This window comes from Staurois parvus, unplaced genomic scaffold, assembly GCF_062004578.1.
Source record: "Staurois parvus isolate SC_StPar_1 unplaced genomic scaffold, SC_StPar_1.0 ptg000187l, whole genome shotgun sequence".
Lineage (NCBI taxonomy): Eukaryota > Metazoa > Chordata > Amphibia > Anura > Ranidae > Staurois > Staurois parvus.
The window spans coordinates 4,881,207-4,906,778 of NW_028317983.1; the positions used below are offsets into that span (position 1 = coordinate 4,881,207).

The 25,572-nt window shown below is 47.2% G+C and overlaps 1 protein-coding gene across 1 annotated transcript in view; it reads left to right on the plus strand.

The window, feature by feature from the left end:
• The window catches only part of LOC149462036 (uncharacterized), a 199,697-nt gene that overhangs the window by 47,484 nt on the left and 126,641 nt on the right, over positions 1–25,572 (plus strand). Inside the window, exons 6-8 of the mRNA XM_089677513.1 lie at positions 12,403–12,561; positions 16,259–16,368; positions 23,620–23,710. Of these exons, the coding sequence (XP_089533639.1) occupies positions 12,403–12,561; positions 16,259–16,368; positions 23,620–23,710 (360 nt within the window). The remainder of the gene's footprint in view (positions 1–12,402; positions 12,562–16,258; positions 16,369–23,619; positions 23,711–25,572) is intronic.

The following is a 25,572-nucleotide window of genomic DNA, read 5'->3' on the forward strand; positions in this document are numbered from 1 at the left end:
ATCAATTTCTCTTGAATCTCCTGCAATGTAGTTAGTCTATCGGTAACAGCAGGGATTGGAGTTGTGATAGGGAGATCAGGAATAAAAACTGGATGGTAACTGGCGTTTAAGTAAAAAGGACTTTGAGAGGTGGAACTATGTTTAGAATTGTTGTATGCAAACTCTGCAGTGGGAAGACAGTCCACCCAGTCATCCTGAAGATAAGTGACAAAGCATCGAAGATACTGTTCCATTGTTTGATTAGTTCTCTCAGTCTGACCATTAGACTGGGGATGAAAAGCAGAGGACAGATTAATTGTAACACCTAAGGCTGAGCAAAAACTTCTCCAGAATTTCGAAGTAAACTGCACACCTCTGTCAGACACCACATCATCAGGGATTCCATGCAGTTTAAAAATTTCTCGAACCATCAATTCAGCGGTCTGTTCAGCAGTGGGCACCCCCTTAACTGGAACAAAATGGGCCATTTTAGTGAGACGGTCAACCACTACCAAAATGGTGGTCATTCCTTTTGAGGGAGGTAAATCCACCACAAAATCCATAGAAATAGACCCCCATGGTCTTGATGGAACAGGGAGTGGCTGAAGCAACCCCAAAGGGGAGGCTTGGGGAATCTTATTGCGTGCACAGGTCAAGCATGAGGTCACATAGCGTTTGACATCTTTCTTGTACCCCGGCCACCAAAAGGAACGTGATAATAGTTCTTCGGTCTTAGCGACTCCAAAATGCCCAGCAAGTTTGGAATCATGAACCAACTTGAGAGCTTCCACCCGAACAGATTCAGGTACATAAAGATGATGTCCTTGAATCCAAAAGCCATTCTTATAAGTCAGGTTAATGTCCGTAGGTGGATGATTGAGAAGTGGGTCATTCTCATACCCCTCTTTAAGAAGATTCAAGAATGCCTTAGGACTTGTGGCCCCTAGAAAGTTCTTTTGAGGCAGGATTGTGCATTCAGAAGTGTTCTCCTGGAGAGGCCCAGACGACATTCGTGATAAGGCATCAGCCTTTCCGTTTCTTGACCCAGGTCGATATGAGATAATAAAATTGAACCTGGAAAAGAACAGTGACCAACGTGCTTGTCTAGAAGACAATCTCTTGGCAGAACGGATGAATTCTAGATTTTTATGAACCGTGAAGACAGTCACAGGATGCTTAGCCCCTTCCAACAGATGCCTCCATTCGGAAAAGGCTTCCCTAATTGCCAGCAACTCCTTATTCCCAATGTCATAATTCCTTTCAGCAGATGACATCAAACGAGAAAAATAAGCACAGGGATGAAGCTGCATTTTTTCTCCTCGTCGCTGAGAAATGATAGCTCCCACGGCGGAGTCTGAGGCATCCACTTCCACAATAAAAGGTAGCTCAGGATCAGGATGTACCAATATTGGTGCAGATGTGAAGAGAGTCTTTAGCTTACTAAAAGCAGTTTGTGCCTCAGTTGACCATGCAAAGGGCACTCCTTTCTTTGTCAGCTGTGTAATTGGTGCTATTACCTTAGAGAAGTTTCTTATGAATTTCCTGTAAAAGTTTGCAAATCCAATAAATCGTTGTATTTCCTTAACGTTTCCAGGGGCAGTCCAATCCACCACTGCCTTGATCTTTTCAGGATCCATGCTCACTCCTTCTGAAGAAACGATATATCCCAAGAACTGGATCTGGGCTCGTTCAAACTCACACTTCTCCAGTTTGATGTAGAGTCGGTTCATCCTTAACCTTTTGAATACAGTGCAGACATGCTTGCGATGCTCCACCAGGTTGTCCGAAAAGATGAGGATTGTTAGGAATGGACTGGCCAGCAATGGTGGGACTCACCTGCCTTTTGATCTGCAGTACCAGGGCTGGCCAGCGGGTGCTCCCAGCAATCAGAGACTCAACCTTTCAGCCAGCTAGCACCTGGAACTGATGATGCTGGGGTATTTAAGGGATGGCCAGACCCACAGACTCTGCCTTGGTGTTGTGTTTGTCCTGGGCCCTGTATCTGTCCTGCATCCTGTTTCTGTCCCTCTGCCTGACCCTCTGTACTACGCTGCTTGTTACCTGTTTTGATCTCTGGCTTGTGACCCTGACCATCCCTCTGCCTGACCCTCTGTACTACGCTGCTTGCTACCTGCTGAACCTGGCCTGTGACCCCGACCATTCTCCGCTTGCTCCCCCTGTACCTACCTGCCCAATTGATATTGACCCGGCCTGCCTGACGACGCTTGCTTGTATGTACTGTTATCTGTGGGTGATTGGTTGGGTTTGTTTGCACTGTATTATGTTTAGTATTGCACTGCGTTTATGTTTGTATGGTTAGTGTTAATAAATTGTATTGTTTATCACATATCTGAAGTCTGCGTTTCCCTGCATCAGTCACACACCTCTGGTCATACCTGGGAGCCCTGACATTACACCAAGGCCAATCCTGACCAGAAGTGGCTGCACAGGGAAGCCATCTTGGCTTGTTGATGGGAAGGATGGATCTTGATGAGGTTGAATATTTATATCTGCTAGTGTTTGATGACAGGGAGTATGCTTATCAAACTCTGAAGGAGTATACCCGGGATGAACTGCTAGAATGTATACGGCTCGCTCATGTTCTAGTAGATCAGGGCACAGAGTTCTCTGAGGTGCAGCCATTGATTGAGGTTTGTGCTGAGTTGGTTTCATCTGGTACCCCCGAATGCAGGGATGAATTTTTGCCACCATTTAGTGCAGACCAGGTAGAGTCCCTGGTGTGGTTATTAGAGGATGATGTGGGTTACTTTCTGGAGCGTTATTCCACATGTTCACCACAGACACTAAGAGATTGTATAAACGCAGTGCAGTCATTGACCAGACAGGCTTTGTGTAAGCTCAGCTTTGTTCAACCCCTACTGCAGACATGGACAGATTTGTTGCACCCAGCCTCAGTCAGCTTACAAAGACCCAGTCCTGCTTCTAATCTATTTCCTCAAAACTCTATTCCTGCATTCCCAACAGCTCCTCCTGCCCTGCTATCTACCGCATGTCAGTACCCTGTTCCCACTCGCTGCACCTATCCTGCCTTTAACCCTGTAAAAGAGCCCTCTGTAGCAACCGCTCCCTCTCCTGTTCCATCCTCCAGTTCTTCTCTGTCTCCAGCTGCTCCATTCGTTTGCAGACCTGCGTTTACTTGCAGTGCTCCAGTAGTTAAAACCAGAAAAAAGCGAAAATTCTTTCCAACCAATACCATCCTGCCAGTATCCAAACCGGTGAGCCTGCCTTCCGTGGTTCAGCCTGAAGCCTCTACTCAGCCTGAAGCCTCTACTCAGCTTGAAGCCTCTACTCAGCCTGAAGCCTCTACTCAGCCTGATGCCTCTACTCAGCCTGATGCCTCTACTCAGCCTGAAGCCTCTACTCAGCCTGAAGCCTCTACTCAGCCTGATGCCTCTACTCAGCCTGATGCCTCTCTTCAGCCTGATGCCGGTACGCAGCCTGATGCCTCTTTTCAGCCTGATGCCTCTCTTCAGCCTGATGCCTCTCTTCAGCCTGATGCCTGTATGCAGCCTGATGCCTCTACTCGGCCTGAAGCCTCTACTCGGCCTGAAGCCTCTACTCGGCCTGAAGCCTCTACTCAGCCGGACGCCGGCATTCAGCCTGATGCCTCTACCCAGCATGATGAACTGATCCAGCCTGACGATCCTATTAGGCCAGTTGACTCGATGCCCGCTGTTGATCCAGATGATCCGGTACCTGATCCGGTGCCCGCTGTCGAGCCAAATGACCTGATGCCTGGTGACCCAGTGCCCGCTGTCATACCTGGTGACCCGATGCCCGCTGTCGAGCCAGACAATCCGGTACCTGATGACCCGGTGCTCACTGTCGTGCCTGTTGACTCGGAGCCCACTGCCTTGCCAGATGACGCGGTGCCCGCTGTCGAGCCAAATGACCTGATGCCTGGTGACCCAGTGCCCGCTGTCCAGCCAGACGATCCAATGTCTGACCCAGTGCCCGCGGTCATACCAGTTGACTCGGAGCCCACTGCCTTGCCAGATGACGCGGTGCCCGCTGTCGAGCCAAATGACCTGATGCCTGGTGACCCGATGCCCGCTGTCCAGCCAGACGATCCAATGTCTGACCCAGTGCCAGCGGTCATCCCAGTTGACTCGGAGCCCACGGTTGTGCCTGGTGACTCGGTGCCCGCCGCCCCGCCTGGGGGCCTGAGACCTGTCGTTCCGCCTAAGGGCCCGAGACCTGTTGCTCCGCCTGGGGGTCCGGCGCCCGCCACTCCGCCTGAGGGTCCGAGACCTGTCGCTCCGCCTGGGGGTCCGGCGCCCGCCTGAGGGCCCGAGACCTGTCGCTCCATCTGGGGGTCCGGCGCCCGCCGCTCCGCCTGAGGGCCCGAGACCTGTCGCTCCGCCTGGGGGTCCGGCGCCCGCCGCTCCGCCTGAGGGCCCGAGACCTGTCGCTCCATCTGGGGGTCCGGCGCCCGCCGCTCCGCCTGAGGGCCCGAGACCTGTCGCTCCGCCTGGGGGTCCGGCGCCCGCCGCTCCGCCTGGGGGCACGATGCCTGTCGCCCCGCCTGGGGGCACGATGCCCGTCGCCCCTCCTGGGGGCCCGGCGCCCGCCGCCCCGCCCGGGGGCCCGACGCCGGTCGCCCCGCCCGGGGGCCCGGTGCCTGCTGCTCCGCCCGGGGGCCCGGTGCCTGCTGCTCCGCCCGGGGGCCCGGTGCCTGCTGCTCCGCCCGGGGGCCCGGTGCCTGCTGCTCCGCCCGGAGGCCCGATGCATGCTGCTCCGCCCGGGGGCCCGGTGCCTGCTGCTCCGCCCGGGGGCCCGGTGCCTGCTGCTCCGCCCGGTGGCCCGGTGCCTGCTGCTCCGCCTGGTGGCCCGCTGCCTGCTGCTTCGCCTGGTAATCCGATGTGCCTCTGCCCGGAGTCCTGCCCGATGAGCCTCTGCCCGGAGTCCTGCCCGATGTGCCTCTGCCCGGAGTCCTGCCCGATGTGCCTCTGCCCGATGTGCCTCTGCCCGATGTGCCTCTGCCCGGAGTCCTGCCCGATGTGCCTCTGCCTGATGTGCCTCTGCCCGGTGTGCCTCTGCCCGGTGTGCCTCTGCCCGGAGTCCAGCCCGGTGTGCCTCTGCCCGGAGTCCAGCCCGGTGTGCCTCTGCCCGGAGTCCAGCCCGGTGTGCCTCTGCCCGGAGTCCAGCCCGGTGTGCCGCTGCCCGGAGTCCTGCCCGGTGTGCCGCTGCCCGGAGTCCTGCCCGGTGTGCCAGTCTTTGATATCCCGCCAGTTACCAGACCCGGGCGGTGGAACATTTTGCCCAGCTAGGACTGTTTGGAGCGTCCTGAGGCCGCTCCTTGGGGGGGGGGGTACTGTTAGGAATGGACTGGCCAGCAATGGTGGGACTCACCTGCCTTTTGATCTGCAGTACCAGGGCTGGCCAGCGGGTGCTCCCAGCAATCAGAGACTCAACCTTTCAGCCAGCTAGCACCTGGAACTGATGATGCTGGGGTATTTAAGGGATGGCCAGACCCACAGACTCTGCCTTGGTGTTGTGTTTGTCCTGGGCCCTGTATCTGTCCTGCATCCTGTTTCTGTCCCTCTGCCTGACCCTCTGTACTACGCTGCTTGTTACCTGTTTTGATCTCTGGCTTGTGACCCTGACCATCCCTCTGCCTGACCCTCTGTACTACGCTGCTTGCTACCTGCTGAACCTGGCCTGTGACCCCGACCATTCTCCGCTTGCTCCCCCTGTACCTACCTGCCCAATTGATATTGACCCGGCCTGCCTGACGACGCTTGCTTGTATGTACTGTTATCTGTGGGTGATTGGTTGGGTTTGTTTGCACTGTATTATGTTTAGTATTGCACTGCGTTTATGTTTGTATGGTTAGTGTTAATAAATTGTATTGTTTATCACATATCTGAAGTCTGCGTTTCCCTGCATCAGTCACACACCTCTGGTCATACCTGGGAGCCCTGACAAGGATATCGTCCAGATAAGCAATAACAAACTGGTCCAACAAATCTCGAAACACATCATTTATGAAGTGCTGAAAAGTCGTGGGAGCATTACATAGGCCAAAAGGCATAACTAGGGACTCAGAGTGTCCATATCTGGTTCTAAAGGCAGTCTTCCATTCGTCGCCTTGACGCATGCGTACCAGGTTGTATGCCCCCCGTAAGTCAAGTTTTGTGAAGACTTTGGCAGAGCGGAGTCTTTCCAACATCTCTGCGATTAAAGGGAGTGGGTAACGGTTTTTAACAGTGATTTTATTCAAGCCCCTAAAATCAATGCATGGACGCAAGGTGGAGTCCTTTTTCTCAACAAAGAACAGGGCTGCTCCTGCAGGAGATGTTGAGGGTCTGATAAAGCCCTTCTCCAAATTCTCATCAAGCCACTCCCTTAGCACCTTTAACTCAGGTTCTGATAAATTGAAAATGCGGCTGAATGGTATTTCTGCTCCTGGAAGCAGTTCAATGGGACAATCATATGGACGATGAGGAGGTAGTTGATCCGCATTTTTCTTATCACAGACGTCTCGAAACTCATGGTATTGTGGAGGCAGATTGTCATATGACTGTGTAGTTACCATATCAGCCTGTGATTTCCTGATTGGTAGACAACTTGTAGCACATGGTTTCCTACAATGTTCCTCACAATGGGGGGATGTAAAATTTATGGTCCGTGCTCCCCAGTTGATGAAGGGATTATGGGTAGTAAACCAAGGGATGCCCAGGATGACAGGAAATTTAGGTGATGTAATCAGCTGAAAGCTGATGGTCTCAAAATGGTCAGCCTGAAATTGGAGTACTAGAGGAACTGTTTCATGAGTAACTGGTCCTGATGATAAAGGTGAACCATCAACTGTCTCCATATCAATAGGGGCAGATTTGTTTCTCCTGAGAATATTATTATTGTGGGCAAACTCTATGTCCATAAAGTTTCCCCCAGCCCCAGAGTCCAGCATAGCAGAACAAGGAATTTCATGGCCCTCAGTAAAAAGTTTGATAGGGACAACAAAATGAGACTGTTTAGGACCAACTTTATTTTCTTCATCGATCAATGGGGAGATAGACTGGGTAATTGAATTTATGCGTTCAGGCAGGATAACATCAGTCGCAGCAATTGTTCTTTTGGCTTTATTAGGACAATTGACTGCGTAATGCCCAGAGTCCCCACAGTATAAACATAAATTCTCCAAACGTCTTCTCTCCTTCTCTTGAGTAGAAATTGATCTTTTAACAGTATCTACTTGCATAGGTTCAGGTGTGTTATAATCTGAAGAAATGTTTAAATCCTTCTGACTGAACTGATTAGCAGAAAAACGCATGCCACCATTACTTCCCAATCTCTCCTTTCTTCTTTCTGTCAGTCTCTGGTCAATCCGAATGCATAATTGGATGAACTCCTCAAGATCGTTAGGAGTCTCTCCTCTGGCGAGCTCATCCTTCACCTGTTCAGAGAGCCCCTGCCGGAACTGACTCTTTTGCGCTGCTGGGTTCCAGGTGGTGTCTGAGATCCAGCGTCGAAATTCAGTTGTATACTCTGCAACAGGGCGTCTACCCTGCCTCAAACTATGCAGCTTTGCTTCAGCGGTAGCGCAGCGGTTGGGATCATCAAAGACCTGGTTCATTGCAGTCACAAAAGTCGCAAAACTGTTTAACATTGCATTGTTTTGCTCTATATAGGGAGAGGCCCAAGCTAGGGCTTCCTCAGTCAGGAGGTTTATAACAAACAATACCTTCTGCCTCTCAGTATTAAATGCAGCAGGTTGCATCTGGAAATAAATGCGGCATTGGTTAAGGAAACCCCTGTAGTGGCGGCGGTCTCCATTGAACTTGAGTGGCAGAGGCATGCGTGTATTAGCAACATCGCGGGAGCACATGTCCAGCAATCGTGTCTGCAGAGCATGGATCTCTTCCTGTTGCCCCTCTACTACACTTTGCAGTTCAGCAAATTTCTTTTGGTAGGTAACACCAAACTCTTGTAGCTCTGAAATTTGCTGCCTGACAGGAGCCATGGCATTTGCTATAGCGGCCTCCATGTGTGGGCCAGATTATTCTGTCACGGTGTAAGGTCAGGTTCAGAGACCAGTTGCTATAGCAGTAAAAGGCTTACCTGGAACCAGCAGGATAGGTACACCAGCGGATCCCCCTGGGAATGACGCAGGCTCACCTGAGGTGCGGGGTCTAAGTATTAACCGGTATTCACCAGAGCTCCTAATGGTGGAGATGGATTGGGCTGCGTGTTAATACCAGGTCGCAGATCTCAGGATCACCCCACCAGGGAATGAGCAGACTGGGAACCAATAGCGGATCAACAGGTTAGGGATCAGACGAAAGCAGAGTCGGTCACAAGCCAAGGGTCGGTCACAAATGGTAGCAGATCAATCGTGGTCAGGAACAAGCCAAAGGTCAGTAGCGGAGGTGTAGACAGCAGCAGGAACAGTAGCAGGAATATTGGCTGGAAAGGCACAATAATCTGGCAAGGAGGAAGTCCAAGGACATGGCTTATATAGGAAGTTCATGGGAGGAGCAAGGAGTTCAAGGTTCAAGAGCAAACAAGGCACAAGGCAGGATTATCCAATAGATGAGGCAAAGTGTTGTCCAGCATCCCAGGTAGCTCAGTGAGTAGAGTTACTGCCTGACACAGTAGAAGTCCCAGGTTCAAGTCCAGGCCCTGACAATACCAGATTTCTCACAAATAGCTTTTTCTTTGTTTCAGTTATTGAAGACTGAAGTGCAGAAGGTCATCATTGTCTGAAAAATGCAGAAAGTGAGCAAACGTGCTGTTATCCAATACCTGCTGTCTGTCGCATTTGTTGTCAACATTCTTGGGACCCACTGCCTTGACACCTTGTGCATGTCCAGCACTACTGTTAAAATGTGTCCAACACGTTCCTGGGATATGCCCACCTTCTCTACGATGAAACGTTCTGTCACACGCCTGTCTGCCATTACGAGATCCTGGATTGCAGTGATGTTTTTCTCCATACAGGCAGTTGCTGGACTTCCACTGCGAGGGACATCTTGGACAGAGGGGTTCCCCCTCTTGAATTCCACCACTCACTTTTTAATGGTGGAATAGGAAGAGGCATCCACCCCTAATGTTTCCATCATGTCCTTGTGGATGTCCTGTCCATTCATTCCCTTTTTTAGCAGGTATTGGATACTGCACATTTGCTCACTTTCTCCATCTTTCAGACAATGATTACCTTCTGCGCTTCAGTCTTCAATAACTGAAACAAAGAAAAAGCTATTTGTGAGAATTCTGGTATGGAACCTTGCAAAGCTATGTACTATGAGTAGCAAAAATAAATTGGGCTAAGACAAATGCTTCATGGGTAGGCTGAGAACTTTTCAGTCGCCTCGCATTTTTGTGTGGATATTTATTTTCTCCATTCTGTATGCTTTGGAGAAAGAAATCCAGCAGGAGAGATCTTGGACGTGTCGAGGAAAGGAAGGGACTCTGATGGCTCTGAGATCACCCTATGGGCTGCAACTCTGTGTTCACGGGGGTGATGTTTTGGGTGATGGTTTACACATCCACTTGTTCTATGCCCTGGATGACTTGGGATAAGGGATTTTTGCATCTGTTGACTTAAGACAGCTGGTAGGGTTGTTCTCTGGAGATTTTGGGGTTGGAGAGCAGCTGGTGGGGGGATCTCTGAAGATTCATGGTGGCTTGTCTTGTCTTGGAGCTTTTGCTTTTGTCCTGTGTTCCATGTCTCAGACCCTTTGGAATTAAAAAGATTGCAGTTACCCCACAGTACATAAAGTGGCTTCTCCAACCACCTTTTAAATTCCTGTCTGAATGGCAGCCACCAGAAAAGGAAGTGAGGGAAAATCCATACACAGGCATACATACTGTACACACATACAAAGTCTCTTCTACCTAAAAACTCTACCAACTAGCATTTTTACCTCCCTTTTAAGGCTCATATTCACAGCCTTTCAGAATATAAAGATAATGGCAACAGTAAAGATTTTGAACTCAGAGCAACCAGCCACATAGGATGAATACCAGGATTAAAATTAGAGCCACTTAGCAGACATACTGGACCCGTTCATTAAAGCATATCACATTCGATATTTGGGTCACTTTACACATTTTTCCCAAAATATAGCATGTGATACTGAAAATGTCAATTCACTATCCCTTTATGCTGTATTTACCTCATAAAGCAAAAATGCTCTGTAAATACTGCATAAAATAAAGGTATTCACTAAAGCAAATAAATATATAAATGCATGCGTTAATTAAGTCCCATTGTGGTTATTTCACCTCTATTAGTGTTCCAATGTTAACCCAAAATGTGGGATTTTCTTTCCTTTCCCATTTTGAATTATAAGTAGAAACAGTAGAAATAGAGAGAATGCATCTCTCTACCAAGGGCAAAGACAGCAATAAAAACTGACAGATGTACTAATCTCTCTCCGCAGTATCCATCCCAGTGGATCTGATGTCATGCGATAAAATACCTATTGGTTCCATGGGATAAATACTGCAAATTTCGTTAGAATAACACAGGCCTTATTTTAAAAGTGTTTTTAGTGAATTGCAAAAAACATTTAGAAAAATGCCTCTTGGCTTCTGGGTCTTCTGCGTCTTCTGAGAGTGTACACATTTTGACCTATTATTGTAATACTTGGAAGTCAGAAATTTGTCTCATAATGTAGTTTTCCTTTCCTGGTGCCATAACAACATACATGTTGTAATGTCTCCAACCCTTACCTAGATTTCCAAATATAGCCAAGCAACGCACCGAGACATCGCAGGGAAAAAAAATCAGGGAGAGAAAGAGTTAGTGACTCAAGTGGTTAAAGATGGAAGTTTTCAAGAACCAAAAGATCCTTTCCTTAGGCTTTGTACATTTATTTAATAACTTGAGTAAGCCAATAAAAGGTCTTGTATAAACTAGAAACTGCATGTATTAATTATTGACTACTGCGGTAAATTGCTTTAGGTAGGACAATACCCTAGAAGCAAAAAGTCACCAGTCAAGACCGATTAGAACACTGGCCTGGTATGGTATTTAACCACTTGCCGATTGCAGATAGCCGAATGACAGCTTCACCGTGGCCGGCCAGTGCTAGGAGGGCATCATATGACGTCCTCCCAGAATGTGCCCTCCCACTCGCCCCCGTGTGTGCTCGCCTGGCGATCTCCGTGATCGCTGTGTCCTAAGGACACAGCTGATCATGTGATGTGGTAAAAGGCCAATCACAGCAGCCTTTTACTACGTGATCAGCTGTGTCCAATGACACATCAGATCACCGGTAAATGCAGTTACGGTTATCGGTTGCACTTTCCTCACGTTATCACAGCATGTGGAAGGTACTGCTGATAACCTGTAATTTGTCAGAGGATGAATCGGCACCGATCATCAGGGCACTGATGATCAGTGCCCTGATCATCAGTGCCACCCACCAGTGCTGCCCATCAGTACCCAACAGTGCCACCTACCTGTACCCATCAGTGCCACCCACCAGTGCTGCCCATAAGTGCCCAGCAGTGCACCCACCAGTGCTGCCCATCAGTGCTCATCAGTGCCACCTACCTGTGCTCATCAGTGCCACCCACCAGTGCTGCCCATCAGTGCCACCCACCAGTGCTGCCCATCAGTACCCAGCAGTGCCACCCACCTGTGCCCATCAGTGCCACCCACCAGTGCTGCCCATAAGTGCCCAGCAGTGTGCCCATCAGTGCCAACCACCAGTGCTGCCCATCAGTACCCAGCAGTGCCACCCACCTGTGCCCATCAGTGCCACCCACCAGTGCTGCCCATAAGTGCCCAGCAGTGTGCCCATCAGTGCCACCCACCAGTGCTGCCCATCAGTACCCAGCAGTGCCACCCACCTGTGCCCATCAGTGCCACCCACCAGTGCTGCCCATAAGTGCCCAGCAGTGTGCCCATCAGTGCCACTCACCAGTGCTGCCCATCAGTACCCAGCAGTGCCACCCACCTGTGCCCATCAGTGCCACCCACTAGTGCTGCCCATCAGTGCCCAGCAGTGCACCCACCTGTGCCCATCAGTGCCACCCACCAGTGCTGCCCATCAGTACCCAGCAGTGCCACCCACCTGTGCCCATCAGTGCCACGCACCAGTGCTGCCCATCAGGGCCCAGCAGTGCACCCACCTGTGCCCATCAGTGCCACCCACCAGTGCTGCCCATCAGTGCCCAGCAGTGCACCCACCTGTGCCCATCAGTGCCACCCACCTGGGCATGAAGGGGTATAAGTGCCCGGTAGGCAAGTGGTTAATTGTACTACAAGGCGCCAGCCTATGTAATGAGCAGATATACTTGATTGAATTTACAGATGTACTGTAGCTGAAAGACACTGTATAAATACAATAGTTTCCACTTAAATAGATCAACACGTTGTATACTGCTTTCTAGTCTTTATATTTTTGAGTTTGGACTTGAAATTCAATCACATGAACTCTTTAACAGCTAACATTAATGCTGTAACGAAAGCGAAGCAGACCCCACTTCACTATGCTGCCAAGTATGATGCTGCCAGGTCCCTGAAGATACTAGTAAAGAACAAGGCCGACACTATTGCTCAAGATCACAAACAGCGCACACCCCTTCACCTGGCTGCGGGACTCGGTAAGTGCCGGCTACTGTGGCCCCTGATGGACAATACGTTAGACATACTAAAATAGAAGTGATTGAAGAACTGCGATCTAAACTGACATTTCACTATTAACGGGTTATTTCAACCCAAAGGGATAAAAATACATATTTTGTGATATAGTGGGTTGATTCGGTCCCCTGTTTCTTATATGCTTTGGATACTTCAAAAAATAAAATATCAGTTTTGAGTGGACTGAACCTTTAACCCTTTTTCTGCCAGAGCCATTTTTGCATTTTTTTTGCACACATTTAGCAACTCATTTTAGTCTGAAGGTTAATTAAAACCCCCAAACAATGACAATCCTAGGTACACAGGTGGCACTTTAAAAGCCCCTACTGGTCAACAGGTCAAAAGTCTAGACTTGAGCAAGAATAATGCCCCTAGACTTATTGCTCTGTCATGTGCAGTGATGTACAGTATAACATGTGAAGCACAAATTACATTTTCGCATGTAGGCGCCGCTGACGTGTGTGTTTAAGTTTTTTATGTGCATGTACATAGGGGTGGGGGTTCAATTTTTTGGGCGTTGTTTAGAGTGAAAGAAAACCCTATCTATATCTCTTCTTAAAATGTTCCCTTCCTCCTCCTACCTAACCTTTATGAAAAAGGATCTGTGTACATACCTATGTTCAATCTGCACCAGTCTGGTCATGTGATCCTGAAACTCTGTGTAAAGGAGATCTTGACAACGGCTGTCATTTTTGAGAGCTGTGACATCATCCATATGTTCTCATGGCACCAATCAGCACTTCCTCTTCTCCCCTGCAGCAGATGCCCACTGACACAAGAGAGCCAGAGTTGACAGATCACATGACTGGAGCAGATTAAACATTTGTAAGTACACAGATCTTTTTTTGTACAGACTAGGCAGGATAGATAGGAGGAAGGGAGGGGCCATTTTTAAGAATAGGTATAGTTAAAGTGTTACTAAAGTAAAAAAAAGTCTAATTAAAAAAACAAAGATGTTATACTCACCTGGTGGCCCCGATCCTCATCTTCTCTGATCCCCTGCTGGCGATCTTGGCTCCTCTTCTTCGTGTGTCCCCATAGCATACTGTTTGCTATGGAGGCACACAATATCTGCGAGCCCCCAAACTGTGTGTCTACAGAGCTGCGCTCCTATAGACTTACACAGCGGGACTCAGCCCCGCCCCCACTTCCTCCTCACTGCATGTGATTGACAGCAGCAGGAGCCAATGGCTCCTGTTGCTGCTCAAGTGCTGTGTGAAGAGGAAGAGAGGGGAGAATAGATGTGGTCATGCACAGCCCTGGATCTAATCTCCCTCTCTTCCCCTTCACACAGGGAAGGGGGGGTGCAGAGAAACAGAATTTTTTTTTTTTCTTAACTCCTTCCCGCTGGCCGTATGCACATATGCGCGGACAGGGGCGGACTGACCATTTGGAAACTCGGGCACTGGCTGAGGGCCCGGGGTCAGTAGGGGGCCCCATGAGATGCCCCTGATACCTTTTTCATAGGCTTTTTTGAGTTTGGGCAAGGACACAGGGGCCCCATGATCCCCTATTGCCTGGGGGCACCATGAGTTGTCAGTCCACCCCTGTGCGTGGACCTTAATGCCGAGAAGCCGCATATATGTGTACCTAAAGATAAACCGCCCAGCAATGGCAGCTAATGGAAATTTCCTGATCTCTACTTGCGTTCGGGAGCTTTCCAATCATGTCATCGCTGTGAAAGCCAATCACAGCAGTGACATGATCAGAAACCCCGCCCTCCCGGCATCTGAAACCCCTTAAAGGGCCGGGAGGCGCCATCACCAAGGAGTTAATGCACGGAATGCATTAAGGTTGAAAAACATTTTTTAGTTTTAGTATCACTTTAAGCTTTTCTTCCAGTCTTCCCACAAAAATTAAAAGTCAGCAGCCTCAAATACAGTAGCTGCTGACTTTGAATAGAAGGACACTTACCTGTCTGAGGATCTAGCGTTGTCCTCACCCGAGCTCATTCTTCAGTGGGCTTCAGGTCCAAGCACCGGCATCTTAACTAAGGGAAAATGGATGTGAAGCCTTGCAACTTCACAGCCAGCTTCGCACCGCACATGCACGAGCCGCACTGCACTTTGTGAACAATCCCACAGTCTTCTGGCACCTGCGATGTGTCCCAGATTGCTATAGGCAAAGGTGGGGGGGACTTCCACTTGAATTGCCTAGGTGATCCGGGTGGAAGTGGGAGCAGGTATCTGCCAAAACCAGGAACCCACTCCCACCCCCCCAAAAAAGTGCCAATTTTTAAAGAGGAGGTGAGAGGATGCAAACAAGTGAAACTTTTGGGTGAAGTTCCGCTTTAAATGCTGCAGTAATTTCAATTTTTTACACTTCTTTTTGGTTATCTTTATTTTTATCACAAAGGTAGCATTTTGCTATGACAGATTCTCTTTAATGAGCCATCAGAAGTTTGTTAATCCCCTGATGTCTCACCTGTTTTCCACCTAAAGTCAAACTTCAACTTTCTCAATCAACATTGACTATTTCTAATCCATTAGTAAATACATAGAAAAGTATAATATATTATTTCAATTTTATTTTTTTGCATTTCTTCAGTTGATTCCTGGTTTCCGAGGCGTAGGCAAATGATGTCATAAACCCCAGGAGTCCTCAGGAGGGGAGGAGGGGCTCTCAGCTAAATACGTCCTCGTGCCTGAGCTAAGGGCAAATGGATCACAGGAAGTAAATGCTACATGGATCATCAGCCATTACTCAAGATGGCCATGGCCAGAAATACTAGTGGGGTGTTTTTCAAATGTGATTTCTCAGCAGATTAAAGCATTGAGACATGAATGGGCAGGGGAGTTTGCTTTGAGTATTTAAAATGAATTAAATTGAATTATCACCCAAACCGTACTCTCCGCTCCTCCCAAGACCTCCTTCTCTCTAGCTCCCTTGTCTCCTCCCATGCTCGTCTCCAGGACTTCTCCAGGGCTTCCCCATCCTCTGGAACTCCCTACCCCAATCTATCAGACTATCGCCTACTCTGATAACTTTTAGGTGCACTCTGAAAACCTATCTCTTCAAGGAAGCCTGCCCCACCCTCAGCTAATACTGGAATCCTCTACTCTTCCAACCACTCCATCCCCCACAGTTATTACCTTTTATACTACAATCCCCTCCCTTCTAGAATGTAAGCTCCCAGGATCAGGGCCCTCGAATCCCTCTTGTATTGAATTGTATTGTGACTGTACCGTCTCCCACCATAATGTAAAGCGCTGAGCAAACTGTCAGCGCTATATAAATCCAGTATAATAATAATAAATATTTTTTTTTGCTTTGTGTCGCTAAGATGAAGTGTAGTTCCACTTCAGGCTAATGGAGTACAGAACGTCTTCCATTAGACTGGTAATGCGTGTAAGCTCCTGTGTTCATTCTAGCCAAGGGGGATCTACAGTGACAGAAACACCCACCGTGGGACATGTCACATGATCTACATCGGTGGCAGTGAAAGAGTTAAAGGATAACTCCACTTTTGTTCAAATAAAATCCTATATAAAGCCATGTACAAATGGGCATTATAGGCCATGAGCTATGACATAAATCAGAACAATTGTTTCCGTGAAAATAAAGTATATTGGGAAATGTCAGATTGATAAGACATGGAAAAGTGATGGCCCCACCACAAGCACTGCAATCCTTCTGATGTTTTGATTCATCTTTTGTCAGATCGCAGTGAAGCTGCTCGCCTGCTACTAAATCTGAAATGTGACGCAAGTGTTCAGGATGACACCGGACTGTCGTGTCTGACAATGATGGTGTTAAACATGCCACCCGTGGTAAGTGGGCAGATAGACAATACCAGATTGGAGGGGTTTAAACTCTCCATTCACAAAGCACTTCCATTTAACCTTTTTTTGTTGCATTTTTTTTTTCTTTGCTTTGTTTTCTCAAAAATGACTTTATCTTATTGGCAATGCATTATGGGAGCATACTGTATGTATCTTGGAGCGATATTTCTCATTGCTAACAGGGCTTTTTTAACCACTTGACCTCTGGAAGGTTTGACCCCCTTCATGACCAGGCCATTTTTTGCTATTCAGCACTGTGCTACTTTAACTGGCAATTTCTTGGTCATGGTCAGGGGCGTATTTATCATAAGGCACTTGCCTAGGGTGGCACTTTTTAGGGGGGCAGCACCTACCCCCAGAAGAAGGGATGAAAGAAGGGACACGCGCACCATAGGAACCAGGTGGGATCCGAGAGAGGCTGCAGGCTGCTTGATGGTGTATGTAGAACCTGACTCTCGTTCCCGGGGATGTCCGGAGCTGTGAAGATGAGTGTCTTTCTCTCTATTGCCAAGGGGGTTATTGGAAGGCTCTCCCACGTGGGGGGCAAGGGTGTTGTTGGTCAATGTCAGTCTTTCTCCATGGGAGAGGGAAAGGGGGGGGTGTTGGTCGGTGTCCATGGGGGCAGACGATTTTTATGTTGCCTAGGGCAGCACAAAACCTAAATACACCATTGCCCAGGGGGTGCACCAGTGAGAATGAGCAGGGCAACATACAGGTATGTCGCAATGCCTGCTCAAGCACCAGCCAGCAGTAAAATTACTGTTGGCCGGTCAGCAAATGGTTAGCTGTTGCTTCTCTTGTGACCATATACTCCTGTATATCCAGAGCAATTTTTACATTTCCATTGTGGGCCTGTTTATTTGCCGATAACTTTGCCATAAAGCGGACTTTCACTCTAAACCTGATATCCTCTTTCCCTGTACTTCTGCAATTCTAGCATAGGTGAGAATGACATCTGGGTAACCCTTGCCCACCTCCCAGATTCTGTGTGTATACAGATATCCCAACAGCCCCGCAGCACATCTGCGCATGCATGGGTTTCCTCGTACAGCTATTCACCCTGAGGTCATCACAGAGGACAAGGGGGCACTCTACGTCTGGAGGAAAAGAAATTTAATCTCCAAACACGGAAAGGTTTCTTCACAGTAAGAGCTGTGAAAATGTGAAATAGACTCCCTCAAGAGTTGGTTCTGGCCAGCTCAGGGGATTGCTTTAAAAAAGTCCTGGATTCTTTCTTGAAAACACAGGATATAACTGGATATAACATTTATAGATAAAGTTGATCCAGGGAATATCCGATTACCTCTCAAGGGATCAGGAAGGAATTTTTCCCCTGCAGGAGCAAATTGGATCATGCTTTGCTGGGTTTTTTTTGGCTTCCTCTGGATCAACTGTGGGTGTAGGATTATAACTTTTTTTTTTTTAATGGTTAAACTGGGTGGACTCTTGTCTTTTTTTTCAGCCAGACTAACTATACACATCTGCGCATAAGCAGGGTTCCCCCACACATGCAAAGACAGGTAGCACAGAATTGACAGAACTTCCCTGCCTTTGCATACACACAGAAAATACACAAATGTGTTTAAGTGTTCTGCAAGGACCAGGAGGCTGGGGATCTACACACAAATCATAATGGTGGCACAGGAGGGGGCGGAGCCACAGGAACAGGGACTGAAGTTCTGCTTTAAGTAATATATACCTTGATTTTTGGTGGAAAACTAGTTTTTTTATTTTAGCAATAATGTTTTGCGATTTTTCGTTATTTTCTGTCAAATCTATGGACTTATTTTTACTATTCTGACCAGGGTTAGCTTCCTAAAAAATACACATTTTGATCTAAAATTTGGGCTATTTAAAATGACAATAAATGATGTTTCTGGTGCAAAGATGGCAAATTTATTTGCAAATGAATTAAAGGTTTGTTTGTTTTTTCTTTTGCACATTTACTTGCTATGCAACACTGAAAAATAACAAAGTGAATGAACAAAAAAATATAAATAACAAAAAGTAGAAAACAAAACAGAAAAATATTGAGGAAGGTGTTAATTAAGGCTGCTGAGGGTAACGTAAGGGTTAATTAGAGGTTAAATAGGAATTCCTTTTTTTATAAGAATGTTTACCCTATAAGGTTCCTTTAATTGATGTCATATGCAGATCAAATGTTACATCTTGGATCTACATATGAATGAAATAGTGAAAATAATGAAACAATACATTGATGACATTGATTGATTGGATTCACTTAATGACAGACTATCTGCAACTGCCATTTTACACAGGGGTGACTGGATTTTGACAGGCACTCCTGCTGTGTAATACAAAGCATTTTACTGGCTGTCATTTTAACGGTCGTTAATTGCTGACAGGGCTGCTGATAGAGTGGTAGAGTTGGCCCTCCTATAACAGGCCCAATCAATTCATCAGAGAGTCCAGGGGCAGAGAGGGGACTTTTTAAATACTTTTGGGTGCATGCACAGTAATCCCACGGGCTGTGGCACCCATTGAATAAATAAAAGGTTCCCTGGGCCCCATCAGTTCAGCAGCAGGGGCCAGGAACAGGGAGGGGAGTATTTACTCATTTTCGGAAGCAGGTGGAGTAATCCTCCGTGCTGTGACTCCCAACAATGAAATTAAACGTCTTCCCTCTTATTCTATATTAAACCCCCAGGGCAGGTCTGTGCTGTCAGGTAGGCTGTATGGGGTGGCCTTGTCGGGCAAGCTGTAACAGGCCCCTTGAATTTGTAATGGCGGCCTTGATTGCCAGTATTAGTGGCAGGAAGAGCACCGGCAGAGGGAGAGGAGCTGGACGTAAGTGAAGCATCCTAAAAACTTTATAGAATATTTTTGGGATGTATCTTTCACATTCAAAATCCTTAAGTGGTTATAGGTAAGCCTGAATGCTTACAGGAAACATTTCTTCTGCTTAGGGCTTAAATCAGAACTCCAGCCAGTAATTTCTGGTATAGAAGAGCCTGCAACTCCCTCTCATCCTCCAATGCAACCTTTCTCAACCTTTTGAACATGAAGAAACCCTTGAACTAACTTTCCAGGCTTAGGGAACCCCTGCCAATAATTACTATAGCTACAGGCCACAGTACATCAGTGAGATAGTCACTGGGAAGAGTGCTCCCTACATTTGTGATGGTTGGGGACAGGGGCGGACTGACAACTCATGGGGCCCCTAGGCAATAGGGGATCATGGGGACCCTGTGTCCTCATCCATACCCAAAAAGCCTATGAAAAAGCCAATAAAAGGTACCAGGGGCAGTGCCCGAGTGCTCGAATGGTCAGTCCACCCCTGGTTGGAGATAATTCCCCCTTACAGATAGATAAAAAGATAATAGTTGTCAGTGGTTACATATCTGAGGGGCAGGAATGCCCATTGCTCAGGAAACAATCTCTGGATCAGGGGCGGACTGACAACTCATGTGGCCCCCAGGCAATAGGGGTCATGGGGCCCCTGTGTCCTTGCCCAAACTCAAAAAAGCCTATGAAAAAGGTACCAGGGGCATCTCATGGGGCCCCCTGCTGACCCCGGGCCCTCGGGCAGTTTCCAAATGGTCAGTCCGCCCCTGCTCTGGATGAACCCTAGGGTTCCACAGAATCCTGCTTGAAAATGGCTGCTGTACTGTGACAAAACTGTTTTTAGGTCCAGCCCCATCACATGAGCTGTTGAATAAAGCTCACGTTTTGGTGGACTATCCCTTTAAGCATATATGGTGTTGCTACCATGAAATATTGTCTTCTTGTGTAGTATCATTACATTATTAAGTGTTGTCTCCATTCAACGTCTCCTAGATGTCATTTTAACAAGCCATTGTCAGGTAATTTCCCTACGGTTAATAAAATAAGTTCTCCCACATCCTCCAATATCATTGATTAATCCAATTATTTCTCCTTTCTGTGTAATTTGCGTGCGCTTAGTTAATTATACAAATGGCCATTCATGAAGACCTACATTATACAGCAAACATAGATGGACATTTTCTGCCCACACTTCCACTTCCTATGCAGTGTGTAGTGAAACAACATCCTCTCCTGACTGTTTAACCTCACCTAATGAGTTCTTTACCTGCTGCCTTCTGGAAATTCTTAGATAATTGTCATACTACCTCATGTGTTACCATGTGAACTCTTTGCATGAGCCTCAAAGCATAAAAGAGGAATGCCAGGCAGACCAATTAAAATTTATTTTTCAAATGAGCAGCCAAAATGACTTAGAGCCCACCACCAGCCAAAACTATTTTTGTTAAAGATTTTGGGCCAAAATATACCTTTGTGTTGTGGTAATGCACTATTTAACACAACGTGTTACATGCATTTCTGTGTTTTGGTGCGCTTTATTTTGAATGGCACCCCAAGCCTCTAAGGCTGGAGTCTTCATACTTTCTAAACAAAGTGTTCTTCAGACTATAGGGGGGGCTGGACTGTGGCCATTGGGAGTAGACAATGCCCCAGCATCCCTGGGAGTAAACAATGCCCACTGGCTTGGTCAGTGGGAGTAAAAAATAATTACTTAGTGCCTGCGGTCAGTAGAAGAAGGAATATTGCCCCATTATTGGTATCATTGGAAGTAACAGTGCCTTATCATTGATAGCAGTGGGAGGAATAGTGCCCCATTTTTGTTTTCAGTGGGAGGAATAGTGCCCTATCATTGCTTTCAGTCGGAGGAATAGTGCCCTATTGTTGGTATCAGTGAAAGGAATAGTATCCACTCATTGGCATCAGTGGGAGGAATAGTGTCTCATTGTTTGTGTCAGTGGAGGAACAGTGGCTCATCATTAGTGTCAGTGAGAGGAATAGTGCCCCATCATTGGTATCAGTGGGAGGAATAGTGCCCCATCATTGGTATCAGTGGGAGGAATAGTGCCCCATCGTTGGTATCAGTGAGAGGAATAGTGTCCCATCATTGATATCAGTGGGAGGAATAGTGCCCCATCATTGGTATCAGTGGGAGGAATAGTGCCCCATCATTGGTATCAGTGGGAGGAATAGTGCCCCATCGTTGGTATCAGTGGGAGGAATAGTGCCCCATCGTTGGTATCAGTGGGAGGAATGGTGCCCCATCATTGGTATCAGTGGGAGGAATAGTGCCCCATCATTGGGATCAGTGGGAGGAATACTGCCCCATCGTTGGTATCAGTGAGAGGAATAGTGAATCATTGTTGGTATCAGTGCAGGGACAGTGCCTCATCGTTGTTGTCAGTGAGAATAATAGTGCCTCATCATTTATATAAATCAGGGAATAAGTACCCTGTTGTTAGTGTCATTGGCAGGAACTGTGCCCCATCATTGGTGTCAGTGGGTGGAATAGTGACACAATGTGCATGAAACATGTACCTGTAAATGAGCCAAGAAATAGCACAAGAAATACCAAGAATGTCTCTCGAATCTGTAAAGCTGTTTGGTCCTCATTTGGGAGAAGTTACCCTCACTTTTTGTCTAGGTGACAGGTGTCACAACAGGAAGTGAGGGGAACTCTCCTCAACTAGAGAAAAAAGCTTTGGATGAAGCTGGACTTTAAGCCCAACTCTGGGCTCTGTGCTTTCCCCACATGAGCAACTCCCCCCCCCTCCCCTCAACAATGTGTTATGTTTTTTTTTTATTACCCTTATCTGAGATCTTGTGGCATGATTCTTAATGCGCTGGGTCTTCCTCTTTAGTTTTTTTCTCAGTGGTGGGTGGTCCTGGATTATGAAGGATGACATAGGCGCCTCTTCCTGCATCAATGTACTGAGTGCTGGGCGCCATGGACGGGGCCATGAATCCCTACAGTCAGTCTTTCCTCGCTCTGGGTGTCTTCTGGCTTGGAAGGTTGAGGACATTTTGGGCAAAGAAGAAATGTTATGAAGAACAGCTCCGGATTTAAAGAGCTGTGTTTTCTTTAAACCCTCCAGGGAAACAATTAAAAAAATAGCCTGGGCTTTTTTTTTTGAGTATGCCGGAATTAGGCCTTGTGTTGAACTGGTAATGAGATACAGGGGCAGACTGACCATTTGGAAACTTGAGCACTGCCCGAGGTCAGTAGGGGGCCCCATGAGATGCCCCTGGTAACTTTTTCATAGGCTTTTTTGACTTTGGGCAAGGACACAGGGGCTCCATGATCCCCTATTGCCCGGGGGCCCCATGAGTTGTCAGTCCGCCCCTGATGAGATAGCACTCTGTTAGTTTTTCTTCTGTCTGAATGAAGCTTTAACTAGAACTATGGCCTCTTATTTAAAAAAATAAATGTGCAGCGGCACCTAATTATAATTGCACATGAACTTACAGTTTTCTCTTAGTCCCCCTGCAAAGTCCTACAAATACCTGTTGATCCTGCCAGTGAAGTTTACATAAAGCAGCTTCCTGTGATGTTGTGGCAATGCTGCTGCACTGGGCCTGTATTCAGAGCAGAGTTGCCACCATCGTGTAGGCTGTGCCTGCTTGCACTACATTGGAACGAAACTTGTTTCATGAAGCGTAGCTATCAGAATTGCCACTGCTCATTCACAAGTATGTAGCTTGTCGATTAATACCTGGCCAAACCTAGTCCTCTCCACTGCTTTCTGGATTTACAATGCTGCCTCTGTTCCTGAAACCCTCCCACTGTGAGCTGCAGTGTCTGGGAAGGGATACAAATAAATGAGGATTTGGCTCAGTCAGAAAAAGTAAAGGAAGTTTTTTAGTTTACTTTACGAGGCTTGAGCATCACATATTAAGTAGATTTTGTACTTCTATGACGACTGCCATACAGAGCCCTTAGTTGTTCTTTAGGGCCCCTTGCACAAAGGTGCCAACCAGTCCAATCAGTAGGGAATCTGTGGACAGATTCCCTGCTATTTCGGAATAGAAAGGAATGGATGTAATTTTTTTTTTTTTTACGTCCATGCTTGCTCTTTTTTTTTTTTTTTTCTTTTTTTACAAGCCGGAGCTTCCTGGACCCATGTTGGATCTATAGGTAGCTGAATGAAGCAGACAATTGTCCATTTACATTAGACTGCCTCCGGTTCATCATGTCTAGGTCTGGAAAAATGGACCTGGATGGACTTGGAAGTAATCAGACGTAAACAAATGTATGTTCATTTACATCCGTTTTCCCATAGACTTACATGGAGTCTCCAATTTAATCAAATCTGATAATTGCACCATTGTGAAAGGGGCCTCATTGATTTTAGAAAGGTCTATATTTATAAGCATCTCATTCGATATTTAATCTGCAATTAATGTATTTCTCTAAGCACTGTGTCCTCTTCTCCTTAGGCATCTTTGGCTTTGGATCAGTTCCTTACTAAGGATCGGCCAAACCGAAAGCAGCATTATTATCTCAACTACATGGAGCCACCAACCTCAGGTCAGTGTAATTTTCTAGGCTGAGCATACCTATCTACTGCTTGTAATTTTTGTAGAAGTGCTCATACTCACATGGTGGGGACATTTCTTGAAAAAGGGGTTGCTAATGATAATTGGATTGTGGAAAGTTAACTGTATCTGCATTTGTTATGGCTACTGTATGTACTGTACATAGTAACTGGGCTTCAACTGCTAACTTTCAGTTACCTAAAAATGCACCTTGTGATGTGAATGGGCCCTAATTTTGACATCTGACCTTTCTCATGGCTCCAGAACATGTGCATGACCTTGTAAATTCTTTCACAACCTACCATTGCTGAACAATAAAAAGAGAGTTTGTGGCCACTAGTGTGAGAATAGCCACAAGTAATTGGTATCAGTAGGATTGTGACCCCAAAGAAAGAGTAACTACAAAATCATTGGTGTCAGTGGGATTGTGGCCCCCAGGGAGAATAGCCCCTAAATCATTACTGTCATTGGGATTGTGGCCAGTAGTTGCAGAATAGACTTCCAAATCAATTATGTCAGCAGGATTGAGACCACCAGGGAAGAATAACCCCCAGGCCATTGGTGTCAGTGGGATTGTGGCTCCCAGGTTAGAAGAGATCACCAAATCACTTTTGTCAGTGGGAATGTGGCCCCCAGGGAGAATAGCCCCTAAATCAATATTGTCAGTGAGATTGTTGCCATTAGTTGGAGAATAGACTTCCAAATCAATGATGTCAGCGGGATTGAGACCGCCAGGGGAAAATAACCCCCAAATCATTGGTGTCAGTGAGATTGTAGTTCCCAGAGAAGAATAGCCCCCAAATATTTGCTGTTAGTGGTATTGTGTCTACCAGTGGGAGAACAGCCTTCCAAATCAATGGCATCAGCAGAATTGTAACCCCCGCCCCCCGGGGAGAATAACCCCCAGACCATTGGTGTCAGTAAGATTGTGGCTCCCAGGGGAGAACAGATCACCAAATCACTTGTGTCAGTGGGATTGTGGCCCCTAAAGAAAAAAGCCATCAAACCATTGATATCAGTGTGATTGTGCTCTGTGTGATTGTGCTCTTCATAGGAGAATAGCCCCTCAATTCATTGGTGTCAGTTGGAGAATGCCCTCCAGGAAAGATTAGCCTCTGAAATCATTTGAGTTAATTGCATATTTGCCACCAAGGAAAAATATCTCCCCAAATCATTGGTGCCAGTGGGATAGTGAACGCCAGGTAAAAAAAATAGTTCTTCAGATCATTGGTGTCAGTGGAATAGTGCCTCCAAGGGAACACTAGCCATTCAAATCGCTGCTTTCAATGAAATAATGGGCCTCAGGGAAGAATGCTCCCCCTCATTTTTGATGACAGTGGTAATGCTTAACTTATCTCAACTTACAGGAGCCAGCACTGTTAGCAGATGACTGACAATCCCAAGTGCTGGTCATCAGTGCCTCTTCTAATGATGTATTTTTTTAACATGCTGGACCTATTTCACATACATTAGGTGCACAGAAGTCCTCCAATGAAGTAATTTTGGCCAGGTATCACGTACCTGGTGATGGAGGCCAATGGAGAGAGGGCTTCCCTTGCAGCTAAGTTCCAGACTCCCCTGAGAGTGAGACAGTGGGAGTCAGGCCCAAAGTGGCACAGGTCGCCTGTAGGAGTGCTGGTTGGTGGTCCACCCAGAAGCACAGCTGATGTACGGAGATAGGTCTGCAGACAGGAGGCGCCTGTGCGTGGTATGCAAGCCCTTCCGGGATTCAGAGATTTACTGGATAGCCAGTTCAAGCCAAGGTCAGGTACCAGGTGGGAATCAGAGCAGACGTAGTCAGATGGGATAGCTGAGGTCATACACAGAGGAGCGAGAGAGAGAGTATCCATAAGC